A 24,146-nucleotide genomic window follows, 5' to 3' on the forward strand; every position below is an offset into this window, starting at 1 on the left:
CGGGGCGGGGCGGGGCGGGGCGGGGCGGGGCGGGGCGAGCCGCCGGGAGGGTCAGGCTGCGCGGAGCCGCTGGCTTCCGGGCTCAAAGGTTCTGGCTCCTCAGTGGTCCAGGCGGCCTCCGCCTTCCCCTTGCCCCGCCGGGAAGGGCACTGAGGCGCGGCGGAGTCCTGGCCGCAGAGGCTGGGCACGGTGGCCGCGGAACCCGCCATGTGGCTTTGGCTGCTGCTGGCCGTTCCGCTGCTGCTGGTCTTCTGCAGAAGGCACCTGCCGCTGTCCGCAGGCAGAGCCCCGAACCCCTTCTCCGAGGACGTCAGGCGGCCCCCCGCGCCGCTGGTAACCGACAAGGGGGCCAGGAAGAAGGTCCTCAAGCGAGGTCAGTGGGAAGGGACCTAGGCTCCAGGGCTGCACTCGCGGGCTTGCATTCCCATCCCTGCCGGGCGAGCCACTGCCCACCTGGGCCTCAGTTTCCCCATATGTGAAGTGCTGGGAGGGCTTCCTTGCACGGGGAGGCGCCCTGCTTTATTGTCTGTTACCTGTGAGCGTCTACGCCCTGGCGACCTCGGACCATAAAGGCCGCCCCACTCGCGAGGTTCCGCCCTGGGTATCCCAGGGCCATGATATGGCCAAGAACAGGTCCACAACCTGCAGAAGAGACAAGAGACCTTCTCCTATTTGGTTACAGGACCTCAACTACCCTCCACCATGGTTCAGGGGCATGGAGGAGCTGCACCTTTCTTCCAATCTTTTTTTTTTTTTTTTCCTTTCTTCCAATCTGTGTGGGAAATTGTATTTTGTCAATTAGAGATGATTTGACTGGTTATGCCTCCTCCCAAATCATGTGGTTGAACCTTGGTTCTAAAACTTTGGGAGAGCTTCAACAGGATGCCTCAGGCTCAGAGCTGCTCCTTGGTCAACTAGAGTATCTCCACTGTCAGCTTGAGGACATATTCTGGGGTTCCTCCTAAGGTTTAAAGGAAGAGTTCTGCTGCTTTAAAAAAAATTAGGGGCACCTGGGTGGTTCAGTCAGTTAAGTGTCTGCTTTGGGCTGGAGTCATGATCCTGGGATCCAGCCCCATATCCAGTTCTCTGCTCAGCGGGAGAGCCGAGTCTCCCTCTTCCTTCTGCTGTTCCCCCTGCTTGTGCTCTCTGGCTTGCTTTCTCTCTGTTAAAAAAAAAAAAAAAAAAAAAAAAAATCTTAAAAAAAATTAGATTTCCTCTTTGATCTTCAAGGTCCCTCCCACTTGTAAATTTTAGAATTCTGTGTGACACATCTTGTGACAGAGGCAGAGACAATACTGTTTTAAGTGGAAAGACTGTATAGTCTGAACTTCTGAGATCAAGGTTTTAGCTTGGACTCTCACTAATTTACTCTATAACCAATTAGCAAGTCACTCCACGTATCTGGGGTTGGTCTAAAACTGAGATGACTAGTTTAAGTGTTTTTCAAACTAGGCTGTGACCTATTACTAGTGGGTCCTGGCCATAATGAAATCAATTTAGTGGGTTGCATTTCAAAATGTGGTAGAATAGAAAATATCAGAGTCATCATACTGGTTCTGGCAACGAGTTCTGGCATACTCGGTCTGGCAAGTATTTGTATTGTGAAACTTCTATTTCATGTGTTTATATTATATACTTACGTATATCCTGGGTTGTGATATAAAATGTGCTTTTCTAGAAATGTCTGAAAAGTTAAGTTTTCCAAGTTCCTTTGCGGCTTGAAAAACTCCACATTTCAGTTCTTCAGGAGTGATCTTTATTTATTTATTTATTAATATATTTTTTAAAATTTATTTACTCATGAGAGAGACAGAGAGAGAGAGGCAGAGACACAGGCAGAGGGAGGAGCAGGCTTCATGCAGGGAGCCCGACGTGGGACTCGATCCTGGGTCTCCAGGATCACACCCTGGGCTGAAGGCAGCGCTAAACCCCTGAGCCACCCTGGCCGTCCAGGAGTGATCTTTAAAGAACAAATGTTGTGTTGGAAATGCCCTTGTAGCGCCATGTGCTGTCCAGGTTTATCTTGCTTAGGTGCTGGATCCTTAGTTCTTCCTCTAGACTTCCCAGATATGAAGGGGTGGTGCTATGATTTCTCATCTCTGTTCTGCTCAAGCCTCTGCTTCAGGGTTTTGAAGAACCATCATAGGACCAGGTTGATCCCTTGGTGCCAACAGAACTTGTAATTTCCAAAGAGAACAACCTTGTGAATGGACAGTTCCATGAGCCGGCAGCCTCCCCACAACACTGTCTTCCGTCCTTCATCTCCTTGGTTTCTTTCTTTCCTAGCTCTCCATTTGCACTTAAGTTTCTCATCTCGTATTATTGTCAGCTTTCTGGCTAGTGGTTTGCCAATGACTGCTTTCTTTGATAGTAGGGTAAAAATCCCCAGGTTCATATTGGTTTTGAGTAAATCAATCCAGAGTAAATCATATCACTGTCTTTAGTCTGTCTGGCTGATCCTGAGTATTTTCCAGGCTAATTGTTTGAGTTAGTTGCTCCATGCCAAACTCTCTAGAGTTTTCTTGCAGTGTATGAGCTAGTGGAGTCTTCCTTGGTTTCCATCTCTTTGCTCTCTTGCTGCCCTTGCCTGAGAAGCTCACTTTCTGTTTTTTCCCTCTGGGGTAGCTTTCTCAGCCAGCCGAGTGCCAGAGAAGCTGGATGCAGTGGTGATTGGCAGTGGCTTTGGGGGCCTGGCTGCAGCTGCGATTCTGGCCAAAGCTGGCAAGCGAGTTCTGGTGCTTGAACAACATACTAAGGCAGGAGGCTGCTGTCATACTTTCAGACATAATGGCCTTGAATTTGATACAGGTAAGGTTTATGTGGGAAGGGGTTGGGAGCATGGCTGTATCTTCAGGAGGCTTGGGGTAGCCATTGTGGGATGATATTGGACATTTCTATTGTTTCGGAGGTACCACTTTCTTTGACAGCTAGAAGCACTGGGAACCAAATTGGACAGAGATGTGATAGTTTCTGTTGCGACTCCTCCCCACAGAAAGGGTGGGTAGCCTCCTCTAGTCATGGATTCAGCCCTGCAGGACTACCACTTTCACCTTGGTTCCTTATCCACCTTTCCAGGGGTCAGTCCCCTTATCCCTATGACACCTTGTTTTTCTGTCTCCCAATAGGAATCCATTATGTTGGGTCCATGCAAGAGGGCAGCATTGGCCGTTTTGCCTTGGACCAGATCACTGAGGGGCAGCTGGACTGGGCTGCCTTGTCCTCTCCCTTTGACATCATGGTACTAGAAAGGCCCAATGGCCGAAAGGAGTTCCCCATGTACAGTGGGAAGAAAGCTTACATCCAGGGCCTCAAGGAGAAGTTTCCCCAAGAAGAAGCTGCCATTGACAAATATGTAAAGCTGGTTAAGGTAACGGGGACATGCCGAGGACCCCCTGTTTATCCCTCACAAGGCTGACCTTCTTTATTAGTGGAGTGACTGGTGGGTGAGGCAGGAGAGGAGGAACAGTGAAGTCTGCCCTGAGTTCAACCCCTACCCTTAGTTGGCTTCTGTGGCCAGCTAGGCCCTATCTTTGGAGCTTGGACCCGGCGGCTGCCACTCTCACTCTGGCCTCTGGGGGGCACTCTGTTCTCCTTTTTGACAAGGCTGCCTTCTTTGTATGTGGTTAGATCACACCCTTTTTTAACTTCTAAGATCAGATGTGATTTTTCAAAAAGAATTTGAGCAGGAAAACGAAGAGCAGAAAATGACTCATCTGAATGTGGAATTCAGGAACAATTCACAGAGTACAGATTTTTAAACATCCAAGTTCAGCCAGGGCTAAGTAGTCCTGGGCAGTGGTGCTGGGCCCTGGTGCCGGGCTGGTGTAGGTTATAGAATGGGGATTCTGTTACAGGGGTTCTAGAGATGGGACCAGTTCTCACTGCTCGTTTTTTTCCCTCAGGTGGTGTCCTGTGGAGTCATCCATGCCATCTTGTTGAAGATGCTCCCGTTGCGCATAGCTCAGCTCCTTGGCAAGTGTGGGCTGCTCACTCGGTTCTCTCCGTTCCTTCGTGCATCCACCCAGAGCCTGGCTGAGGTCCTGCAGCAGCTGCCAGCCTCCCTGGAGCTCCAGGCGGTGCTCAGCTACATCTTCCCCACTTACGGTGGGTACTGGCCTTGGGTCCTAGGCAGCCCCTGGAGGAGGCACAGCTCTCTTGGCTCTCAATCTTTCTTCTTGAACCTGCTTGACTGACTGAAATGGAGCAGGATATACCCAAGGCCCTCTGGAGCTTATGGATGAGAAGTCTTTCCAACCTACTGCTGGACTCCCTGGTAAAAATTTCCTTTATCCATGTCCTGGATGGCTTTCCTTTTCAACCAACAATGTCCTCCCTCATCTTGGCAGCATGGAACTTTGCAGGGAGGACATTCCCCCTGGCTCCAGGATCTGTAAGGTACCCTATGTTTGGATAGAAACAGGCCTCTGGCTGCCCTAAGCCCTGGGGCTCATTTGGGTCCGAGAGATGGGTAGACTTAGGCTGCGGGCTTTTTGGCAGGAATGTGTGTTTCTTTCTAAATGGTGCTGCTGCCTGCCTTTGTCTCATCACCCCTTCCTTCCTTCTGTAGGTGTGACTCCCAGCCATAGTGCCTTTTCCATGCATGCTCTGGTGGTTGACCACTACATAGAAGGGGCCTTTTATCCTCGAGGGGGTGCCAGTGAAATCGCTTTCCACACCATCCCTGTGATTCAGCGGGCTGGGGGCGAGGTCCTGACGGGTGCCACTGTGAGGAGTATCTTACTAGACTCAGCTGGGAAAGCTTGTGGTGAGAGCCCTGCATCATACTTCATGGTCCCTGGGCTGGCATGGGACAGAACTGGGGTATGGAGAGAAACAAGCACTTGAGGGCACGAGGTGTGAGAAGAACAGTCCTCACTAGGAGTTTAAGGCCGAAACTACCCAGAGCAGGGGCTCTGGGAGAGGGATGAATCTGGAGGTAGAAAGGATGCAGGAAGGATAGAAGATTGCCCCAAAGAACAGTATATAATCATTTAGTCACTAGGTAAAAATAGTTATCCAGTAATCCATGACTTCCTTGAATATAGGGGCTGTGTCTCTGTAATTGTTATGTCTGTAGATCCTAGCACATAATGGAGACTCAATATGTGTTTGTTCAGTGATGGATGGAATGAATAAGTACCCTGGGCACTCAAAAGGGCAGTGTAGGCCAGCAAGATGTTCTGCCCTCAATCTCTAAATGGCAGGTGGAGCCAAGAATCTCATTATCCTGGCTCAGGTCTTTTTTTTTTTTTTTTTTAAAGATTTTATTTATTCATTCATGAGACACACACACACACACACACACACACAGAGTGAGAGAGAGAGAGAATGAGAGAGAGAGAGGCAGAGACACAGGCAGAGAGAGAAGCAGGCTCCATGCAGGGAGCCTGATGTGGGACTCGATCTCGGGACTTCAGGATCATGCCCTGGGCCAAAGACAGGTGCTCAACTGCTGAGCCACTCAGGCGCCCCTGGCTCAGGTCTTTATTGCTACCTCACAGTCAAAATCTACTGCGGATGAATGCTGTGAGGAGAAGGTGTATGAAGGGAAGGACTCCAGTAGAAAGAATGGACAGGCCATCCATGACTAGAGACAGGCTGGAGAGGATAGGACTGATGTGACAGTGAACTCACCAGAGGAATCTTGTAAGGAGAAGGATGTGAAGGAATGGTCCAGAATACAAAAAAGCTAAGGGAGAAAAGGCCAGCAGCGATCTCTCAGAATGCATTTGTAGAAGAGACCAGGAAGTTGCCAGGTGATAAGGGAAAGGGGGCTGTCAGTTGTGGGAGATTTTTCTCTGATGTCCAGAGCAAGTTCTCCTTCAGGCCAGAAGAGGTCCATGAGGCAAGGAGGATTAATCAGTTTAATTAGTTCAGAATATTACTTGTATTTTTCAGGTGCTAGGTGATAAAAGATGGAGATAAAAACATAAGATGGCTACAAAGAAAATCTGCAACTCAAGAAGTTTCTAGCCTCATAGGGAGGATCACTGAGATATAAAGTGTCATGTAGAGACATACAAAGGTTGAGAAGCTAGCCCAAGGTTTTGGGCTGTTACTACAGGCAAAGGGAACAATATATAAAGGTATAGCTGTATGAAAGAACTGAGTATTTTTAGACATCCAGAAGTAGTAGTTTGAACCCTAAGAAACTGCCTTTTTTAAACAAAGTAGGCTCCAAGCCTGGCGTGGAATGCCCAACGTGGGGCTCAAACTCACAACCCTGAGATCAAGATCTGAGCTGAAATCGAGAGTCAGATGCTTAACCAACTGAGCCACCCAGGTGCCCCAGAAACTGCTGTTTTTATAGATCAAAATGGTTAAATAGCAGCTGTTTCATATGGTGCCACCTAATCATTTAGTGAGTGTAGCTGGAGATGGGGCTGGAGACCTAGAAGGGCCCAGACCTTAGAAGGCTGGTACAAGACTTTGGAGTTTATCTTAGAGAGGTTGTGGTGTCATCAGAGGCTTTCAGAGTGTTTTGGAAATGGAAATATGGCAGCAGGGAAAAAGGTCCTGAGATTCCAGTGAAAGGGCTTCAGCCAAGGAGCTTTGTCAGTGTTAGTATGGAGGTTGTCAGTTTAGGCTAAAGGGCGCCCACATGGGATGAGGAGAGAGCCAGGGAAGGAAAGTGCAGAAGTGACTTGGGATAAGTGGAGAGTGCTCAAAGATGTCCCACTCGCTTTGCAGTTTTGCCTGGAGCCTGCCTGCTTGGCCCTAGGTGGGCTGAATGCCCAGGTCTGAGAAAATGCAGCATAGGTGGGGAGAGATCTGTGCAAACTCTGGGCCGTTCTCTTCCTCCTGGAGTGCCCAGAACCTCAGCCAAGCTCTTGTGCCTGCAGGTGTCACTGTGAAGAAGAATCAGGAGCTGGTGAACATCTATTGCCCTATTGTGATCTCCAGTGCAGGACTCTTCAATACCTATAACTACCTGTTGCCAGAGAATGCCCGCTGTCTGCCAGGTAAAAGATTGGGCTGTGTTGCTCTTCCAAGCTCTCAACAGTGCCTCTCTGGGACTAGCCTGCCCAGCCAGGCTGGTGCTCTTGCTCTTCTTGACTGTCCTGTGACCGTCTCTAAGAGAGCAGATGAGCACGAGCATGCTGTATCCAGCATCTATCTGTTCCCAGCAAGGCCTCTGTGTTTGGGTCTTGAGAAGCATCCTCAGTCTTGTATCACTCCCAGAGACCCCTTGGTCCTTATGTCTCATTCCATTCTTGGCATATTTACTCTCTTTCCCCCCATAACTTCACCCACTTTGCCCTCTGGCTTTCAAGTCTCCGTTCTAGGGTGCCTGATTGCAGTTTCCTCAGATCTTAAATCATCTCTCTAATAGTTCTTGATGGTGGGTAGCATCCTAAAGGAATATTTCTTGGGTTTTCACTAAGTTTGTGGTATGAATCTTACTTTTTTCCTTAATTTCCCACTTATTTTGAGTGGGAAAGCCTGGTCTGACATTATCAGTAAGGGAAGCTAAGGCCGACATGGAGAAGAAAGTCTTGCTATAATTGTTGGATCTCAAATAAAGGGAACCACTTCCTTTTTGGGGCTGAGGCTACAGGAGTACCCTTCTGGCTTTCTTCTGTCCCTTGAACTCTGGGATTCTGCTTGAAATCTGACAGGAATAACACTCAATGCCGTCATCTCTTCTGATAGGCTGTGTCAAAAATATAGAAGCCTGATTTTTGTGGTGAGGGGGCAGTAGGCATATCTGTAGGTGAGCCCTTCCTTGGTGAAATCTTTGTGGGAGGCTTTACCTTTGTCATTGCACATGATCCTCATTGCCACCTAGGAGAGAGGTGTCATCATCCTAATGTTTATGCAGGAGGTGAAGTGAAGTAACTTCCCAAGGCCACCCAGGCGAAAGTAACAAAGCTAAGGTGAAAACATTGGTGTGTTTGACTTGAAAGCCTGGGTTCTTGGCCCCTTCTGGACTAAGGAATGTGGAGCTCCCAGAGAAAAGTTCTCACTAAAAGGGGCAGAAGAGCTGGCCAGCCTACATAGAACAGAGTAGCCGAGCCAGAGTCAAGTAAGAGGTTAGCACTTTGAAATGGACTTTAGGTTATCACGTAACTAGAAGCTTCTGGTATGATCTGAGGACAGACCAGCTGGCTGGGAGGGGACTCATAGTCCAGGAGGGTGAGAAGGTTCTAGATAATAGCCTCTGGCTAGAGTGGGAGGTGGAGAGTGAGGAACAGCTCAGGATATGGCTGGGGTGGAAACCAGGGACTTCAGTGATGCGTGGTGGAGCCCAGAGAGCCACGGGAGGGAGCTCTCCAACTCTAGAGGGTGGGCCCGTGGCTGCTCAGGGAAGAGATGCTGGGGAAGGTGGGCAGCAGAGTGGGTTCCGTAGGAAAGTGACGTCCCGGGTTTCCTCGCTGGGGAGAGGGTGGGTGGCAGTTGCGATGATCTCATATGTATGAAATGCATATGACCAAAACCAGCCTTCTCATCGCTTTGCCTTATTACTTAGCTGGGCCTGAGCCAACATCCGCTGCCAGCTAAGGTCTTCCATCCCTCACACTGTGTGAGCTGAGTGGGGTGAGGCAGATTGGCCAGTGACAGGGCAGCTGGGCAGGACTGTACGGCTGACAGACTTTGGTACTCCCTGCCTCCCTAACTCCTCAGACCTCTGAACCCTGGCCCTGTCCTCTAATGGGTCCTGGTACCCTCCCCCGCTCTGTGCCTCCTTCCCCTGGCAGCCATGTTACCCTGCTTTCTGATCCAGTTAGTTACAAAGTTTACTGCTTTTATGTATCTTATCTAATGGCAGCAGCCCTGTGTGGCTGAAAAACCAATTGCCCCACTTGGGTGGGGAGTTGGATGCTGCCTCCGTGAATCCCAGTTTGAGAACATTTCAGGCAGGGGCAGTGATGAGGCTTAACCAAGGAGACCCCAGGTGCTGGGACCCCTTTGTTTCCAGCTGCTTTGGGGGTGGAGTTTTCATGGGTCTGTCTCCTTCTTGGAGACAAATGAGAAACAGGTATCTGGTGGCCTCTGGAGTAGGCAGTGCCTGTTGGCATCAAGCGTGGAGGTGGGGTGGTCAGGCAGAGGGAGCCTGTGTGAATGGGAGCACTTTTCTTAATTCCACAGCTGAGCCTCAAGGAGTCTCCTGGGGATGGTCTGAAGCGGAAGTGTTTGAGTGGGGAAGACTGGGCTGACAGTATCAGTAAGGGTAGCTAAGGCTAGCATGGAGAAAAAGCGCCTTGAAATGATCATTGTGTGCCTTATTTGGGACCCAAGGTTCTAATTTTCTGCTAGGTGTGCGGTTCCTGTAGCACATCCTTCTATTGGAGAAAAAGGGGAAGGAGGGGCTAGGTGCTATTCTAAGGGCCTCTAAAGCCCTAGAGGGTTCACTCCAGGGCCTCCCCCCTTCATCTTCTCCATGACCACCCCCACCCCAGCTGGAGAGGGGGAGCAGGCAGTGAGATTAACCCTGGAGGCTGGGATGTAGGCCACGAGATGCTCTTGCAGCTCCAGGGCAGCACCCCTCCTTCCCTCATAAGTATGCTCCACAGCAGGCTGCTCCCCACCCCACCCATTCCCTCTAAGTGTGCTCCACAGCCACTCCCCACCTCCTCCCCCGTAAGGGCACTCAGCAGCCACTCACCTGTGGATCTTCCACTTCCAGTCCTAGTGCAACCTCGTTTTACTCCCAGAAGTTGCCTGTTTTGCAGGATAAATTCTGTGGTTACCCTACACGTAGCACTTTCTTTGTAGCCTGTATGAGGAAAGCCAACTTTTCAGGAAAGGTGCTTTTCTGGTAGACAGGCATGATAGCTGATCCCTTAAGCGTCCCCAAGGCCTATAGAGGATTATGCACATTTTAGGTCCTCAACAAATACTTGTTAAACAAATGAGACAGAGCAGCCAGTGGCCCAGTCACCCTTCAGGCAGGTAATGGTCCTGGGAATGAGAACAAAGGATAAGACTTTGTAGGAGCCACTTCCAGAAGATTGGTCTGGGGTCATTTGTTGAGAGGTGGGGAAGCACAGCCGCTTAGGACCAGGGGACATCAGATGGCTCTCAGAGAGGCTGTCCCCTTCCTCCATACTGTTCTTCTTCCTCCTCCCCTACCTGAATCCTAAAGTGCCAGTAATGCTGTGTGCATTTATTCATCCGCATCACTTACCATTTTGAGGTCTTGTACTCACATTAGGAATCATGCATATTTATTCATTAGATGGCTTGTATTAAATGTAACACAGAAATCAGGCTTATAGCAAACTACTGTTCATATGCGTGCTATGTATGGTGGGGAGAGCCCAGGAATCCGCTCCTAACTTAAAGCCATCAGGGGAAGAGGGGAGGCAGCGAGCCTGAGACTGTCCTGCAGAACAGCCAGCTTAGGGAAGCTGGGCCTCCCTGGGTTCTAAGGGTGCTTAGAGCAGAGGTGGGAGGAGACAGAAGAGTAGGTACCTGAGGTGTTCTTCTCAGGCAGGAGACCAAAGAGCAGACCCCGGCCAAGTCAGTGTTGTGGCAGTTGTAAAAATGGCCCCGGGTGCTAGGCTGGCCACCGAGGGTAAGGCTGCACATAAAGTGAGCAGGCGTCAGCAAGTTCTGGGAGTGGCCACCTCAGCCACAGTTCACGCAGCCCTGACACTTTGGCAGGTGTGAAGCAGCAGCTGGAGATGGTGCGGCCTGGCGTGGGGGCCTTCTCCATTTTTATCGGCCTACGAGGTACCAAGGAGGACTTGGGTCTGCAGTCCACCAACTACTTTGTCTGCTTTGACACAGACCTCGACAAGGCGTAAGGCGTGTGTGCATATAGGGGGAGGGGTCAGCAGTAGGGCTCTTGCTTCCTCCCTTGACGCTGGAGCCTCAGCAGCAGGATATGAAATAGGCCTCGGCTTCATCCCTCTGGGGGAGGGAGTGCTCCCTGGGGGTAACCTATCCTCGGGGCAGTGCCAGCGAGTGAGGCATGGGGATGGACAGCCATGCTCATCACCCCCAGGATGGAGCACTATCTGTCGATGCCCAGGGAAAAGGCTGCAGCACACATGCCCATCCTCTTTATTGCTTCTTCATCAGCCAAAGATCCCACTTGGGAGGACCGGTTCCCAGGTGAGGCTTTCGGTCCTGGAGGTGGGGGCTGGAGCAGGGACGGGGCCTGGCAGTAGTAAACTTGGTTCTGTGTCCCCAGACCGGTCCACAATGACTGTGCTGGTGCCCACCTGTTATGAGTGGTTTGAAGAGTGGCAGGAGGAAGCAAAAGGAAAGCGGAGCAGCAACTATGAGACCCTCAAACACTCCTTTGTTGAAGCCTCTCTGTCGGTCATCATGAGATTGTTCCCACAGCTGGAGGGCAAGGTAGGAGGGCAGACTATGTGGTAGTAGCAACAAACCTCTTGGTGACATTTATTTTTCTTTGGGGGAAGGAAATAAAGCCCTGAGATACCTCTGCTCCATGGAAGGGCAGGGAACCCATGCAGACAGGCAGTTTGGTCAGGGAGATCAGAAAAGGGAAGAGAGGAGGATCTCACAAGGCCCCACTCCCACCCTTTGGCTGCCTTTTTGTCTTCTCAGGTGGACAGTGTGGTCGGAGGGTCCCCACTGACCTACCAGTTTTATCTGGCTGCTCCCCGGGGTGCCTGCTATGGGGCAGACCATGACCTGGACCGTCTACATCCTCATGTGATAGCCTCCCTGAGGGCCCAAAGCCCCATTCCCAACCTCTACCTGACAGGTACACTGACTGCCTCATTTCTCCAGGGCCTGAGACCCTAGGGTTCCCTGTCACACAAAGTACTCTGTTCTGGCCTCAGGTCTGTCCCCTGCAGTCTTCTAAACAGGGATGGGCTGCCCCAGCAGGCTATGGACCCCGGTCCTGATCTAAAGTCATCTTGGTCTAATGAACATGAGAGCCCTTGTTGCCTGCCCCCTCTTTGGGAAGATGCTCAAAGGCCCCTGTTGTTGTCTCCTAGGCCAGGATATCTTCACCTGTGGGTTGATGGGGGCCTTGCAAGGGGCCCTGCTATGCAGCAGTGCCATCCTGAAGCGGAACTTGTACTTAGACCTTAAGAAGCTCGACTCAAGGATCCAGGCACAGAAGAAGAAAAAATAGTTCAGTAAGCAACGAATCCGAGGATTCTGGCTAACACTATGGCACAACCCTTGACATAGCCATAGTGTCTTTCTGTACTGGTTCCTTCCTCACATAAAGCACTCTAATTTGTTTTTGATTTCTGAAGAGGTCTGACACACAGGTCACAGTTCTCAAGCTGCAGTTCTTCTAGCTGGGCAGGTGATGAGCTCCCATACCTCTCTAATGTGCTATCTGTACTAAAAGGCCTGGTGTGGGCCAGTGACTTGGGCAGCCTGTCTTGTCAAGCAATGCTTTGCATACCACACTCCCATACCTCACAACTCTAAGTAGTCAGAAGTCAAGTGTTCTTTGGTTAGATGGACCGAGCCCTCAAAAGTGTTGGCCAGCTGAAGCAACTTGATCCAGTTGTCCCGAGGCTCCTCCTCTTCTATTCTATGTGCTGTGCTGCAGGAGTTCCACACTACTGAGGATAAGAGGTACCTAAAGAGATTTTTATCAAAACCTGGGCATGATTTTGGTTGCAGTTCCATAGGTTCAGAGGACCCCTGATCCCATTTTTGCTGGTTCCAATGGCTCTTTCAGAGGGTGGGGAAATACCTAGGACAGGTTCACTCTGGTTGTGGACGTGGGGATAAAGACATTACTTAGCAGGGTGTATGTTAGAATATCCAGTTCTTATACAGCCAAGCCCTCAGTTTGTCTTCCTTATTTTCAAGTTGACAACAGGTCTTCATCGGGCCAACACCAAGATACCCTCGTGCAGCTCACTACCTGAGCCTCAAGGTTTATCTTCCAAAAATCAACAGCAAAGGGTGACGTTAGTAGTTAGGGCACAGGACTGGAAAGTGGACTCCACTGGGGTTGAAGCAGGTCACGGGTATAGCAGATGACAATCACAGAGGTAACTGGAAGACACTGGAAGACAAGCCATCTACATGCTAGACATAGAACATGGCTACCTGGTAGGGAGGAATGGGGCTGGAAATCAGACAGGATCAGAATGTAGAAAGCACACAGAATGTGTGCAAGGGCCAGGGACAGTGTTCCTGGTTATTGATACATGCAAGGGGATTGGATGGGAAGGTGAACAAAGGCTGAAAAAAAAAGTGGCCTTTCACTTCTAAAGGCCTTATTTCTATCAGTTTTATTACCATTTTAATAAATTTAATGATATTAGAGCTTTAATATTTGAAATTTATTTTGGTTTCTGTGCAATGATACAAAACTACATTGAAATGGCATTCAAAGCAGCTCAGTAAAACATTATGTACTGAAAAATACTTATCATTAGACCAAATAAGCTTTAAAAAAATAAAATTAAGTAATTATATAGTTAAATTAAAGCTGAAAATATAAAACACTGCAAAAACAGTGGCACTCTAATTGGGTAAACAAAAAAGGGAAACAATTTCAACAATCATTTAACATGAGAAACTTCTGAATTAAAGGAACATCAAAGAGTGTGAGGAAGCTGGCTTTGCTGGCAGCTTGAAACTACACAGCTCAGACCCAACACTGTTACAGAGGAGTTTCGCAACTGGGACATATTAAGGAAATTCACGTGTGACTCGTGGGACTAGCTGAGGTGAGATTCAGTCTTTCTCTGGATGAACAGTTAAATGGAACCTGGAAACCTCTTCCTGGGATTATTCCTTAAGCAAGGCAGTGTCAAAGGCAACCCTCCCAGCAAGACTTCAGAAAACAGCTGGCAGAACTACAGGATCTGGTGTCTGGTGTGTAAAATACTCTCCTCCCTGTTCAAATGATTCAGAACATGTGCAAAGTGTGCTAGCTTTCATCACATATACATAACAGCATTATGTATCAAGTTACCCTGTTCAAACAAGGAGCAGGCTTCCTCTTTTTGACTTAAATGACATGAAGTGAGAAAAAAAATGAGAATAACCATCAGGGGAATTATAGAGGTTTATAATTCTATCACCAACTATTTCAATAAAAGCCATCACGGGAAAAGAAATGTCAGCATATATATAGTTACTTGTCAGAGCTTTCCGAGTTATTATAGCCTTTTTAGATAGACTGGCTTCCACTACCCCCGAGTCCAGAAGTGGATTCTTTCAATAATTTACTTAGTAACCTGTAGCAAGAAAACCAACACCTCTAATGACATCCATGACTGAAGCCTAGACTCCTATTAGAAATCACCCTTCAACCAAAAGGGGTGATTTCCTGGGGCAGGAAAGCCCGTAGCTGTATAGATAGAGGGGTGCCTCTCATGGCTCCATGTGCTTCACTGCCTACCTCTACCCTTCTCCCTGGTTGGAGAGGCCTTAGCCAACTTCTCCTCCTATACACCATCTCTAGAAAAACATGCTTCTGATTGTTTATTTTCAAAAGGACAACTATTGAGAAAACAACCTTTTTTTTTAATCTTAAAGATTTTATTTATTTATTCATGAGAGACAGAGAGAGAGGCAGAGACACAGGGAGATGGAGAAGAAGGCTCCCTGCACAGAGCCTGATGCAGGACTTGATCCCGGGATTCCAGGATCACGCCCTGGGCTGAAGGCAGGCGCTAAACCATTCAGTGTAATTTCTAAAGTGAAACTTAAATTCTATAGTCTTCTTTTAACACAATACTATTCAGATGCTCAAAAAATGGAACTATGTGGACTCCACAGAATACATATTTTGCATCCACTTAGTGCCAACCTTGGTTTCTGAAACCAATCTCTCTGCTCTCCTCAAAAGCAAAATCCATCAAAAAGGGATGGCAAGCAGTAGCCAGGAAGAGCTATATGAGACCTCAGTTAAGTCACATGCAGACTTCCTGAACAAAGAAGATGTCTCCTTTGCAAGACCCTGAACTAAGAGTATCTAGGGAATGTCACTACACTGTACACAGATATGCAGATTGTGCCAAAGGCACACCTGCAAGTAGCTGCACTTTGGGGAAACAATCAGATATAGACATCAGATAACATCTGCCCTCTGTTTTTTTTTTCTTTTTTTTCTGGAGTTCCAAAATTTGTGATTGGCATTAGTACTTTTTAGAATAGAATGGAAAGAGCAAATCCTGTGAAGTGGGAGCAGTTAAGAAGGTGCATGGGAAAACTTGAGGTGGGCCCTGAAGGAACATTTGGAGAGGCAAGCAAAAGAAGAGAAGGGAGTGCACCCTAACCAAAGAACAGCTGCGGGAAGCCAGGAAATGGAGGACACAGTAAGAACAAAAAGCCTAGATGGGCCTGACAAGAGGAGCCTTTGGCCTAGACAAAGGTAGATGCTCTACATCTCCTATCGAAAGGTACGAAAGTGTAGATCTACAGAGTCCTGAATACTAGGGTCTATAAAAGCTTGATTCTCTAAGTCACAAGAGGGAGATAATAGCTTTAGATCAGGGTAAGGATTTTGGAAAGATGTATCTGGTCTCATTATGCACACAAGAGAAGGTAGATAACTTATGATGGCTCTGGGTGGGTGTAGGGGGAGGTGGAGAAATTCAGGAGAGAAGTGAAATGGTGGGGGGGGGTGGCAGGAAAGTAAGGAAAATGGAAAGAAAGACTATATGGGAGACATTTTGTTTTAAATGGATAGGTCTTTTATAACAATAAAAATGATAAAAGACTATAGGCTGGAGCTGAGACAATTAAAGAAAATGGGCAGCTTGGGATGCCTGAGTGGCTCAGTGGTTGAGCATCTGCCTTTGGCTCAAGGCATGATCCCGGATTCCTGGGATTGAGTCCAGCATTGGGCTTCCCTCAGGGAGCCTGCTTCTCCCTCTGCCTATGTCTCTGCCTGTGTCTCTCATGAATAAATAAATATTTTTTAAAAAATGGGCAGTGTAGTAGGTAGAAGAGAGAACTTTAGTTTTAGTGCCAATAGAACAAGCGAGCTGAAATATTTAGCACACCACAGGATTTGGTTCTTTGGGAACTAGGCCAAGGATAAACACTTGGGAGTCACTCAGTTGGAGGATGAAGAATAGATGAATTTCTGACAAGATGAAGGAAGACAGAAACCTGCCTTTAAGGGCTCTGTCCTCCACCAGCACAGGGTAAAGCAAAGTTCTTAGAAACCAGGTCAGTCAGAGAAACCAAAAGAAGGGGATTTCAATTTGGATGATCAATAGTGTCCTTTTCTATGAAGGTCAAGACTAAGCGGGCAGCCTAGGTGGCTCAGCGGTTTAGCGCTGCCTTCAGCCCAGGGCGTGATCCTGGAGACCCAGGATCGAGTCCTACGTCAGGCTCACTACAGGGAGACTGCCTCTGCCTGTGCCTCTCTCTCTCTCTGTCTCTCATGATTAAATAAATAAAATCTTTAAAAAAAAAAATGGTCAAGACTAAGCTCTGAGAACAAGTCATTAGATTTGACAATCTGAACCTCTGGAAAAACACTACAGGTAGGAAGATAAGGACCAAAGTGAGTGTGTAAAGGTTATGAAAGGAAGGAGTAAGAAGTAGAATGGATGGCAGCAGGGAAAATCTAGGCATGCATGAAGGTAGAAGGAAAAGTGCTAGTGTAGACAAGCAAACAGAAAACATTAGGAGGAGGAAAGGTAGGCAAAGGGGAACCATGGTTTTATGGAATGCTAGGAGAGCCTGAGAGAAGATTCCTTAGATAAAGTATTATAAGGTTGGTGTACAGGTAGAGAGAATGATGCCAGGAGCATTCATTCATTCCTTATCTCCACCAATCTCAACTCAAAGCCATGCTCTGTTTTAAGCAAAGTGCCAGATATTGTGGCAACAGGATGGTCCCTTCTGCAGACTGACTTCCTCAACAGCACAGAATTCATCCCACTGTCCTCATATCTCACATTCTTTGTATTTCCCTGAGATCAGCTATTTCCATTTTTTCTTTACAGAAACAACTCTCTTTAATAGGTTAACACAACTAGACCAGATTTAAGGAAAACTTCAAACCACAGCATGATCTGAGACACTAACCTCAGTTACCGCAGAGGAACTCTGAATTTCTTAAATTTTAATAACCCCTGACATGGGTTGGAAGGAAAATTTTTACTAATTACCCTTGGCATTTTATATCAGATGAGAGAACCATTAACTAGATTAAGGTGGAAGAGAGTACAGTTGGATTCTGATTACAAGTCTATTTTTTCTACTTTAGGCAACAAAGGCAAAACAGAGTTTATGGGAAACCATTCATGAAAGCCTTTTGAAAATAATGTAGATCAAATCCAAAACGCAAAGCATGAGCTTACCCTATTTTAAAAAATTTCTGTGACGACTGTGGAGTATAGAAGAACACAGTATTGTAATAATCGTAACTGTATTTTAAAAATCTGATGGGAACCATGGCTTTACAGCTCTACTCCCAGAATCCCCAAGTTCAGTCAGTACAACCAAATGGAAACTGACTTTGTCTTAAGTGATATGAAAATATTGGAAAAATGTGAAGAACTTTTTAGTCTTCTTTAAGAAGAAGACTAAAAGACTAAAGAACTTCTTTAGTCTAAGAGTCTGGACACTTTAGTCTAGTTTAGTCCACTAGACAGGTTGGACTTGCAGGCAAAAAGCACTTTTTAAAAGCTGTTTTGGTTTGCTGCTGGAGCCTTTAAAAAGAGTCATGTGTTCCAGGTAGCCCTTTACCTGTCAGCATTCACCTCATCTTTTGTAGGGCACATCTCCCCAAAGTAAAAGGGCTTGGTACAAGAGCACCTCAACCTGCAGAGTGTTCTCCTAGGTCTGCCAACATAAATAGTGGTGGACACAATGCTATTTTCAAAGGGTAACACTAAATGGCCCCAGGCCCAAGGGAAGGCAGCCAGTGGCAGTAGCCTGCCAGGGGCTGAGATCTCCCTTTGGTCACAACTGGCTTCCCACATGCTTGCTCTACTCACACTCAGAGGAGGAAAGGATGGAAGACACCAGCATAGATAATGGGGACACAGGAGTACAAGGTTACCAAAGTGCAGGTGCAAAAATCAAAGCAATCCCCCCACCTCTGCCAGCCCAGACCTGCCACCAAACCCTAGAGGAGGGGGTGTCTCTTAGGTCACAGTATTTTTTTCTTCATTTCTCTTGATTTAAAAACAAATCAGCAGGGAGGACACGGTTCTCAAGAACGGGAAAATCAAATCTGAAATGAGAGCAACACAATTCATTGGCAACATTAATCTCCTTCTAGAGGAATATACCTCACTGCTATGATTCTAGGGGGAAAAAAGAACTTATCAGAGTTGCAGTTCAGGAAGAAATTCAGAATTAAGACAAGCTGCCCCCAACATACAAAAAGCAATTGATAAAATAAAAGCACATAAAATTATTTTAAAAATCAGTTTGAAATTGGGGTGCCTGGGTGGCTCAGTCTTTTAAGTGTCTGCCAGGGTTCTGGGATCAAGACCCGTGTCAGGCTTCCTGCTGAGCCTCCCTCTCCCTCTGCCCCCCTCGGCCCCCTGCTCTCTTAAATTTAAAAAAAAAAAAATTAAAAAAAATTATGAAATCAAACATACTAAAACATGCACACTTGGTGAAAGGAATATGGGAATCTTAGTTTCTGTTTTGTATGATTCTACATTGTTTTGAATTGTTTACACGTGTATTTTTTTTAATTAGAAAAAAAGTGAAAGGGAAATAAATCCTTGAAGTCCATTATCGGGAAAGGTACTAGGCCAGGGCTAAATTGTGAAGCTGACCTACTGGGCTAGTTAGCAAAGGTGTTCTGAGCTGAGTGGCTTATTTCTTGCCAGTGTGAGCTATACACATGAACGGTGTTCCCTATAGGAAGTCCTGGAAATATTCACAGTTGAGTCACCAACTACTTTTTACCAATGTCCTGAGTGTCCCTACACAGAAGGCAAAAGGAGGGGGTGCATGCTGGCAGCAAGGCAGTGGAAGTACCCTGTTCCCACTTAGACAGGATGCCCTTTGGGGAGAGCCTTGCTCCGATCATGCACTGTGAGGTGGAAGCAGGCTCTGCTTTCTGGTAGGCCTGCGTTGGCCCCACTCAGGAAATCTAGTCCACAGTACTTGATAGAGCCAATCTGGGGAGTTGGAGGCCTTTATGTTTCTGGACTCATTTGTGTTCAGGAAGTGTAGTCTAATGCTTTGCTACCTAAAGCCTGGTTCCTCAGCATTTGGCGTCACCTACAAACTTCCAAGAGATGTAGAAGCACAGATTTCACCCTATATGTAATGAATCAGATTTTGCTTTTTCATCACAATTCCCAGGGTGATTAACATGTCTCCTAAAATTTGTGAAGTGCTGGTTCAGTGCAAAAAGTATAGGATAGGTGTCTATGGAGTTGCCATCAGGTCTTGATTTTGGCACAAACTTTTAGGAGGAACTTTGGGGAAAATCATGTTTCTGGGCCTCAGTTTCCTCCTCTGTCAAGAGATGGAGCTGATGTAGAACACATGAAGGCTTCTTCTAGTTCTCATATTGCAGACATGCATACATATGGATGTCTCTGCTTTGTGGTCCACAAAGGGCAGGGCAATGGCAGTGGCACCCAGAATCAGCTGCCACCACCAGTGCAAATCAAGTGCACTGCTGGGCCTACCTGAGACTGCATATCCCTCCCACACACCTGGGGCTCCCTTCCTTACCTTCTGGTCCAAACGCTGGTAATCACTGGCTTTTGGCCGCCGAGTGACTTTAGATCTTTTTCCTTCTAGGACAAAAGCAATAATCTGGGGAAAGGAAAAAGAAATTAACAGATGATTCTACAATGGCTTATTTCAGTCTCTGAAATCAGAGGTCATCACCTGGTAGTACATTTTTTTTTTTTTTTTTTAGATTTTATTTATTTATTCATGAGAGGGAGGGGGTGGGTTGGGCGGAGAAGCAGGCAGAGGGAGAAGCAAGCTCCATGCAGGGAGCCCAACGTGTGACTCAATCCTGGTCTCCAGGATCACACCCTGGGCTGAAGACGGTGTTAAACTGCTGAGCCACCCGGGCTGCCCTGGTACTACATTTGTTAATGACCCCGGCAGTGAAAGAGCCGCAAACTCACAAGAGGCATCTTTAAATTATAACAGTTTTCAGGAGGACGGGGCCTCCAGTTACATCAGAATCTTTTATACTGCTAAACAGGAAATGACAGATGAAGGAAGACTATTCTGGCCGTTAGCCTGTGGGAGTCTGGATGATTTACTCAAGAGCACAAAGATCTGCCAGCTGTGCCCCACACAGCTCTAGGATCAGACATTCCTTTTCTCTCACAAGCAATAATTATTTCTTATCTGCAAATGTACTTTTCCTCCCCACACCTTGCTTCATTTTAACCTTACTGCTTTTACATCTAAGATTACTCTGTGGGACGAGCACTTGGATGTAGAATAAAGAACTATTTTTACTAAATATCTTCCCTCATTCCTCATAGCCATAGGCATACTGATATCATAAACTGAACTCTCCAATTTTAACCAGGCTATAGAAACTACTAAATTCTTAGAGCTAGCGGGATCCCTGGGTGGCTTAGCGGTTTAGTGCTGCCTTCACCCTGGGGCGTGATCCTGGAGTCCAGGGATGGAGCCTGCTTTTCCCTTTGCCTGTATCTCTGCCTCTCTGTGTGTGTCTCTCATGAATAAATAAAATCTTTAAAAAAATAAATTCTTAGAGCTCAATAAGAAATGCAATCATTTGTCATCAGAGTGGTTGCTAAGCAACACAGATATTACTCCACACCAAATCTGCTGTAACATTAAAAGACGATTGTATCCATGCAATTTTTGGTCATTCTTCTAATCGGAAACTCAACCGATTGTAGAAGATAGTCCCTGGGCTCTCTGCTGCTGATGTCAAAGACTATGTAACCACTCTTTCTGCCATTGCAGATGCAAGATAAAAGTGTGGGAAAGGAAACTAGAAATGATGCACTATCTTCAGAGTGGAAATAGGAAGATAAGTACTCTACTTACAAACTGTCAGGTACTCAGATTCTCGGAGGCAGTAAAATGATCTAAATTTAAGATTGTGGGAGAAGACCCCAATTCAGGTCAGATCATAAAAATGTCCTCATTTGGCACCTAACACAGCAGCAGAGGGCACTCAAAAGAATCGGACATGAAAGAAAATGATTTATAAAATGAGAGTAAAGAGACCTAGCAGAATCTGAGGAAAAACTGAAGTTTGACTTGAAATCTCCAGTGCTCACAGGCAGATGAATGACAGATATTGGCCCACACACCAAGCTTTCAAGGTGGAGGAAATCTCATTCCTCAAGACAGTTCTTGACTTACCTTCCGTTTATTGTGATAGGCAATATAGAGGACAGCAACAAGAATGGCTGCAGTCACCAGATAAGCAAAGAAGTGGCTGCTTTCTGCACTAGCACTTCCAAGACTGTCCTTATAAAGGTCATCATTCTGCCTACCCACAGAATCCAAAAGTGTCCCTTCACGGTTCTCACTGGAGGCAAGGCCAGGCATTTCTTTCTCTCCTTGGAGTGGTGAACCTTCTTCAGGCTCCGTATCCCCTTCCTCAGCCTTCTTGGGTTCCACATCTTCGGTAAGCTCTATAGACTTGCCTTCTCCCTCCTGCTGTGAAGTGGGGTCAGAGTCCAGTAATACTCTCTCCTCAGATTCATTTTTATAATCATTCAGAGTGGGATCTTTGTCGGCTGGTATGTTTAAGTGAGGCTTGGTGGGCTTCTTGTTATCAGAAGAGGGGTTAGAGACCAGCTTGTTGGAGTGGTCATTCAAGGACTGCATCTGGGACTTCACCTTGCTAGTGCCATCTCCTGTGGCCTGTGGCTTGGGCTTCTCATCGTCAGGGTCGTCTCCCATAGAGTGTGGCTTGGGCTTCTTGTCAGGGTTGTCTCCCATGGCCTGAGGCTTGGGGATCTTGTCAGAGTCATCTCTGGTGAGCTGTGGCTTGGGCTTGTCAGGGTCGTTTCCTGTGGCCTCAGGCTTGGGCTTCTTGTCAGGGTCCTCTCCTGTGGCTTCAGGTTTGGGCTTGTCAGGGTCGACTCCTGTGGCCTCAAGCTTGGGCTTCTTGTCAGGGTCCTCTCCTGTGGCTTCAGGCTTGGGCTTGTCAGGGTCGACTCCTGTGGCCTCAAGCTTGGGCTTCTTGTCAGGGTCCTCTCCTGTGGCTTCAGGCTTGGGCTTGTCAGGGTCGACTCCTGTGGCCTCAAGCTTGGGCTTCTTGTCAGGGTCCTCTCCTGTGGCTTCAGGCTTGGGCTTGTCAGGGTCGACTCCTGTGGCCTCAAGCTTGGGCTTCTTGTCAGGGTCCTCTCCTGTGGCCTCAGGCTTGGGCTTGTCAGGGTCGACTCCTGTGGCCTCAGGCTTGGGCTTCTTGTCAGGGTCCTCTCCTGTGGCTTCAGGCTTGGGCTTGTCAGGGTCGACTCCTGTGGCCTCAGGCTTGGGCTTCTTGCTAGGGCCGTCGTCTCCGGAATGTGGCTGCAGCTCGCTAGGCTCTCCTTCTGTTGGGGCCACTGAAACAGAGAAACCAGTTCGCTCTGAGGAGAGGAAATCCGGGAGAAGGGAGCCCTCAGAGCTAGAAGAGACCGAGGCAACAGGCAAACGGGGGAGGTGGGTGATGGCAAGCGGAGGGGTGGCTCCGGCAGGGAAGAAGCGGGTTCAGAGAGCGACCCGGCCGCGGTGAGGACGGTGGACCTAGGGATGATAGTAGGATTATTGGGGGTGGGGTCTTACCCGCCACTGCGAGGCTCAGCAGGGCCAACGCAATCAGGAACCGCATCCTGCACTTACTACTCTTCCGCTCTCTACTGCTCTCGCGACATCCGCGCGCGCACTCTGGGCGCTCATAGCCCCGCCCCTTCCTGCGCTCGTCCTTCCGCCGCACGCCCAGGCGAGGGGAGGGGCCTCGGCAAGGGCGGGAGAGGACGGTGATTCTGCTCTCGCTGGGGCCGGCGCAGCGTCCCTCGGCGCAGGCAGCTTACACCTTCTTCCTTTCCCAGGTCCACCACGAGCGTCAGTCCCCTTTTCCTTCTTTGCCCTTGTATTTCCGAGACAATTTTGGCAGAGCCAGAGCTGCGGATGGCCTAGCCTGCGGATGGCCCCGTGGGGACTGCACTCGCTGGGACCCGGCGCCTGGGCTTCAGACTGCTCACCTTTCTAACCTCTCTTTTCTCATGGTTCTTTGCTCGTAGCACACAAACGTGTTGCGCTCAGGTCTCTCCCATCTGGAAACAGAAACTGATCCCGTCACCTTTGTAGCGGGAGCCTTCCCAGTCCAGTTCCTCTCTTTCCTGACCCCGCGGAAACTGCTCTCCGAGGTCTCCCCAAAGGTACATCTTTTTTCTGGTCATGAAAGTTCTTCACAGTCATTATAGAAGATTTAGTGAGCGTATTTATAGAAATAGAAGACAAAATCTTTGTCCCATTCTTCCGGGATAATCACTATTAAAGTTTTAGTGTGTTTTCTGCCTTGCAGACGTTAAAAAAGAAAAAAGACTTTATTCGTTCACGAGAGACAGAGAGAGAGAGGGGGGCAGAGACATAGGTAGAGGGAGAAGCAGGCTCCTCACAGGTAGCGCGATGGGGACTCAATCCCTCAACCCAGGATCACGCCCTGAGCCCTGAGCTGAAGGCAGACGCTCAATTGCTGAGCCACCCAGGCGTCCCTGTCTTGCAAACATTTTAATATATTTGGTTTGGTACATTCTAATGGTTCAGTAAAAAAAAGCTATACATGAGAAAGTTCTTGCTCCCTACCATTCTACAGTTACCACTTAGTTTATTGTGTTTCTATGTAGTGTTTTATTTTCTAGTGTTTTTTTTTTTTAACACTTACGTATGTACTTATTTTTTCCTCCGTCTTATATTGGTGTATTTTTTGTTCTTTTCTATACATATTCATTTTCCTCCAAATTTGTATCATTGGGTAAATAGTTTTGTATCATACTGTTTTTTTTTTTATTTTTTTAAAAGATTTTATTTATTTATTCATGAGAGACACAGAGAGCGAAAGAGAGAGAGAGAGAGAGGCTGAGACACAGGCAGAGGAAGAAGCAGGTCCATGCAGGGAGCCTGATATGGGACTTGATCCCGGGTCTCCAGGATCATGCCCTGGGCCAGAGGTGGTGCTAAACCGCTGAGCCACCAAGGGATCCCCATATCATACTGTTTAAAGTACTGTTATGTTTATACATTAATGGCTGCTTGAAATCGTTTTATAATCATTTGCCAGGTTAGGTGCTTAGTAGAGAGTAGTTTTA

The 24,146-nt window shown here is 47.7% G+C and overlaps 2 protein-coding genes across 6 annotated transcripts; one reads left to right on the top strand and one right to left on the bottom strand.

Annotated features, from left to right (window-relative positions):
• Positions 1 to 16: 16 nt before the first annotated feature.
• RETSAT (retinol saturase) lies at positions 17 to 15,331 on the top strand. Of its 5 annotated transcripts, XR_003139640.3 has the most exons (12): positions 36 to 373; positions 2,626 to 2,808; positions 3,126 to 3,367; positions 3,903 to 4,104; positions 4,568 to 4,765; positions 6,843 to 6,962; positions 10,609 to 10,747; positions 10,952 to 11,061; positions 11,141 to 11,307; positions 11,524 to 11,683; positions 11,922 to 12,519; positions 13,492 to 15,331. XR_003139640.3 is itself a non-coding variant. In XM_025453771.3 (11 exons), the coding sequence occupies exons 1-11, from the start codon at positions 208 to 210 to the stop codon at positions 12,059 to 12,061; spliced, it is 1,827 nt and encodes a 608-aa protein (XP_025309556.1). In that variant the 5' UTR covers positions 17 to 207; the 3' UTR covers positions 12,062 to 15,331. The 5 variants fall into 5 exon arrangements, 4 of the variants coding, with proteins under 4 accessions (XP_025309556.1, XP_048952120.1, XP_025309557.1 ...); XM_025453771.3 differs by having other exon boundaries at positions 17 to 373; positions 11,922 to 15,331; XM_049096162.1 differs by lacking the exon at positions 36 to 373 and adding an exon at positions 2,928 to 2,997 and having other exon boundaries at positions 2,654 to 2,808; positions 11,922 to 15,331.
• On the bottom strand, positions 13,217 to 22,864 carry TGOLN2 (trans-golgi network protein 2). The gene is made up of 4 exons (XM_025453774.3): positions 22,621 to 22,864; positions 21,208 to 22,400; positions 19,573 to 19,656; positions 13,217 to 18,103 (listed from the first exon to the last, which is right to left on the bottom strand). The coding sequence occupies exons 1-4, from the start codon at positions 22,664 to 22,666 to the stop codon at positions 18,098 to 18,100; spliced, it is 1,329 nt and encodes a 442-aa protein (XP_025309559.1). The 5' UTR covers positions 22,667 to 22,864; the 3' UTR covers positions 13,217 to 18,097.
• Positions 22,865 to 24,146: the final 1,282 nt, after the last annotated feature.

The sequence above is a fragment of the Canis lupus genome, chromosome 17 (genome assembly GCF_003254725.2).
Source record: "Canis lupus dingo isolate Sandy chromosome 17, ASM325472v2, whole genome shotgun sequence".
Taxonomy (NCBI): Eukaryota; Metazoa; Chordata; class Mammalia; order Carnivora; family Canidae; genus Canis; species Canis lupus.

Bases quoted from the DNA above. Each gene is read 5' to 3' on its own strand.
- RETSAT (XM_025453771.3), top strand. From the start codon at position 208: ATGTGGCTTTGGCTGCTGCTGGCCGTTCCGCTGCTGCTGGTCTTCTGC. The intron at 2,809-3,125 runs GTAAGGTTTATG...GTCTCCCAATAG, and splicing joins TGGCCTTGAATTTGATACAG to GAATCCATTATGTTGGGTCC. The intron at 10,748-10,951 runs GTAAGGCGTGTG...CATCACCCCCAG, and splicing joins GACACAGACCTCGACAAGGC to GATGGAGCACTATCTGTCGA.
- TGOLN2 (XM_025453774.3), bottom strand. From the start codon at position 22,666: ATGCGGTTCCTGATTGCGTTGGCCCTGCTGAGCCTCGCAGTGGCGG. The intron at 22,401-22,620 runs GTAAGACCCCAC...TCTCTGTTTCAG, and splicing joins GCTGAGCCTCGCAGTGGCGG to TGGCCCCAACAGAAGGAGAG. The intron at 19,657-21,207 runs GTAAGTCAAGAA...TCCTTTCCCCAG, and splicing joins CCTATCACAATAAACGGAAG to ATTATTGCTTTTGTCCTAGA.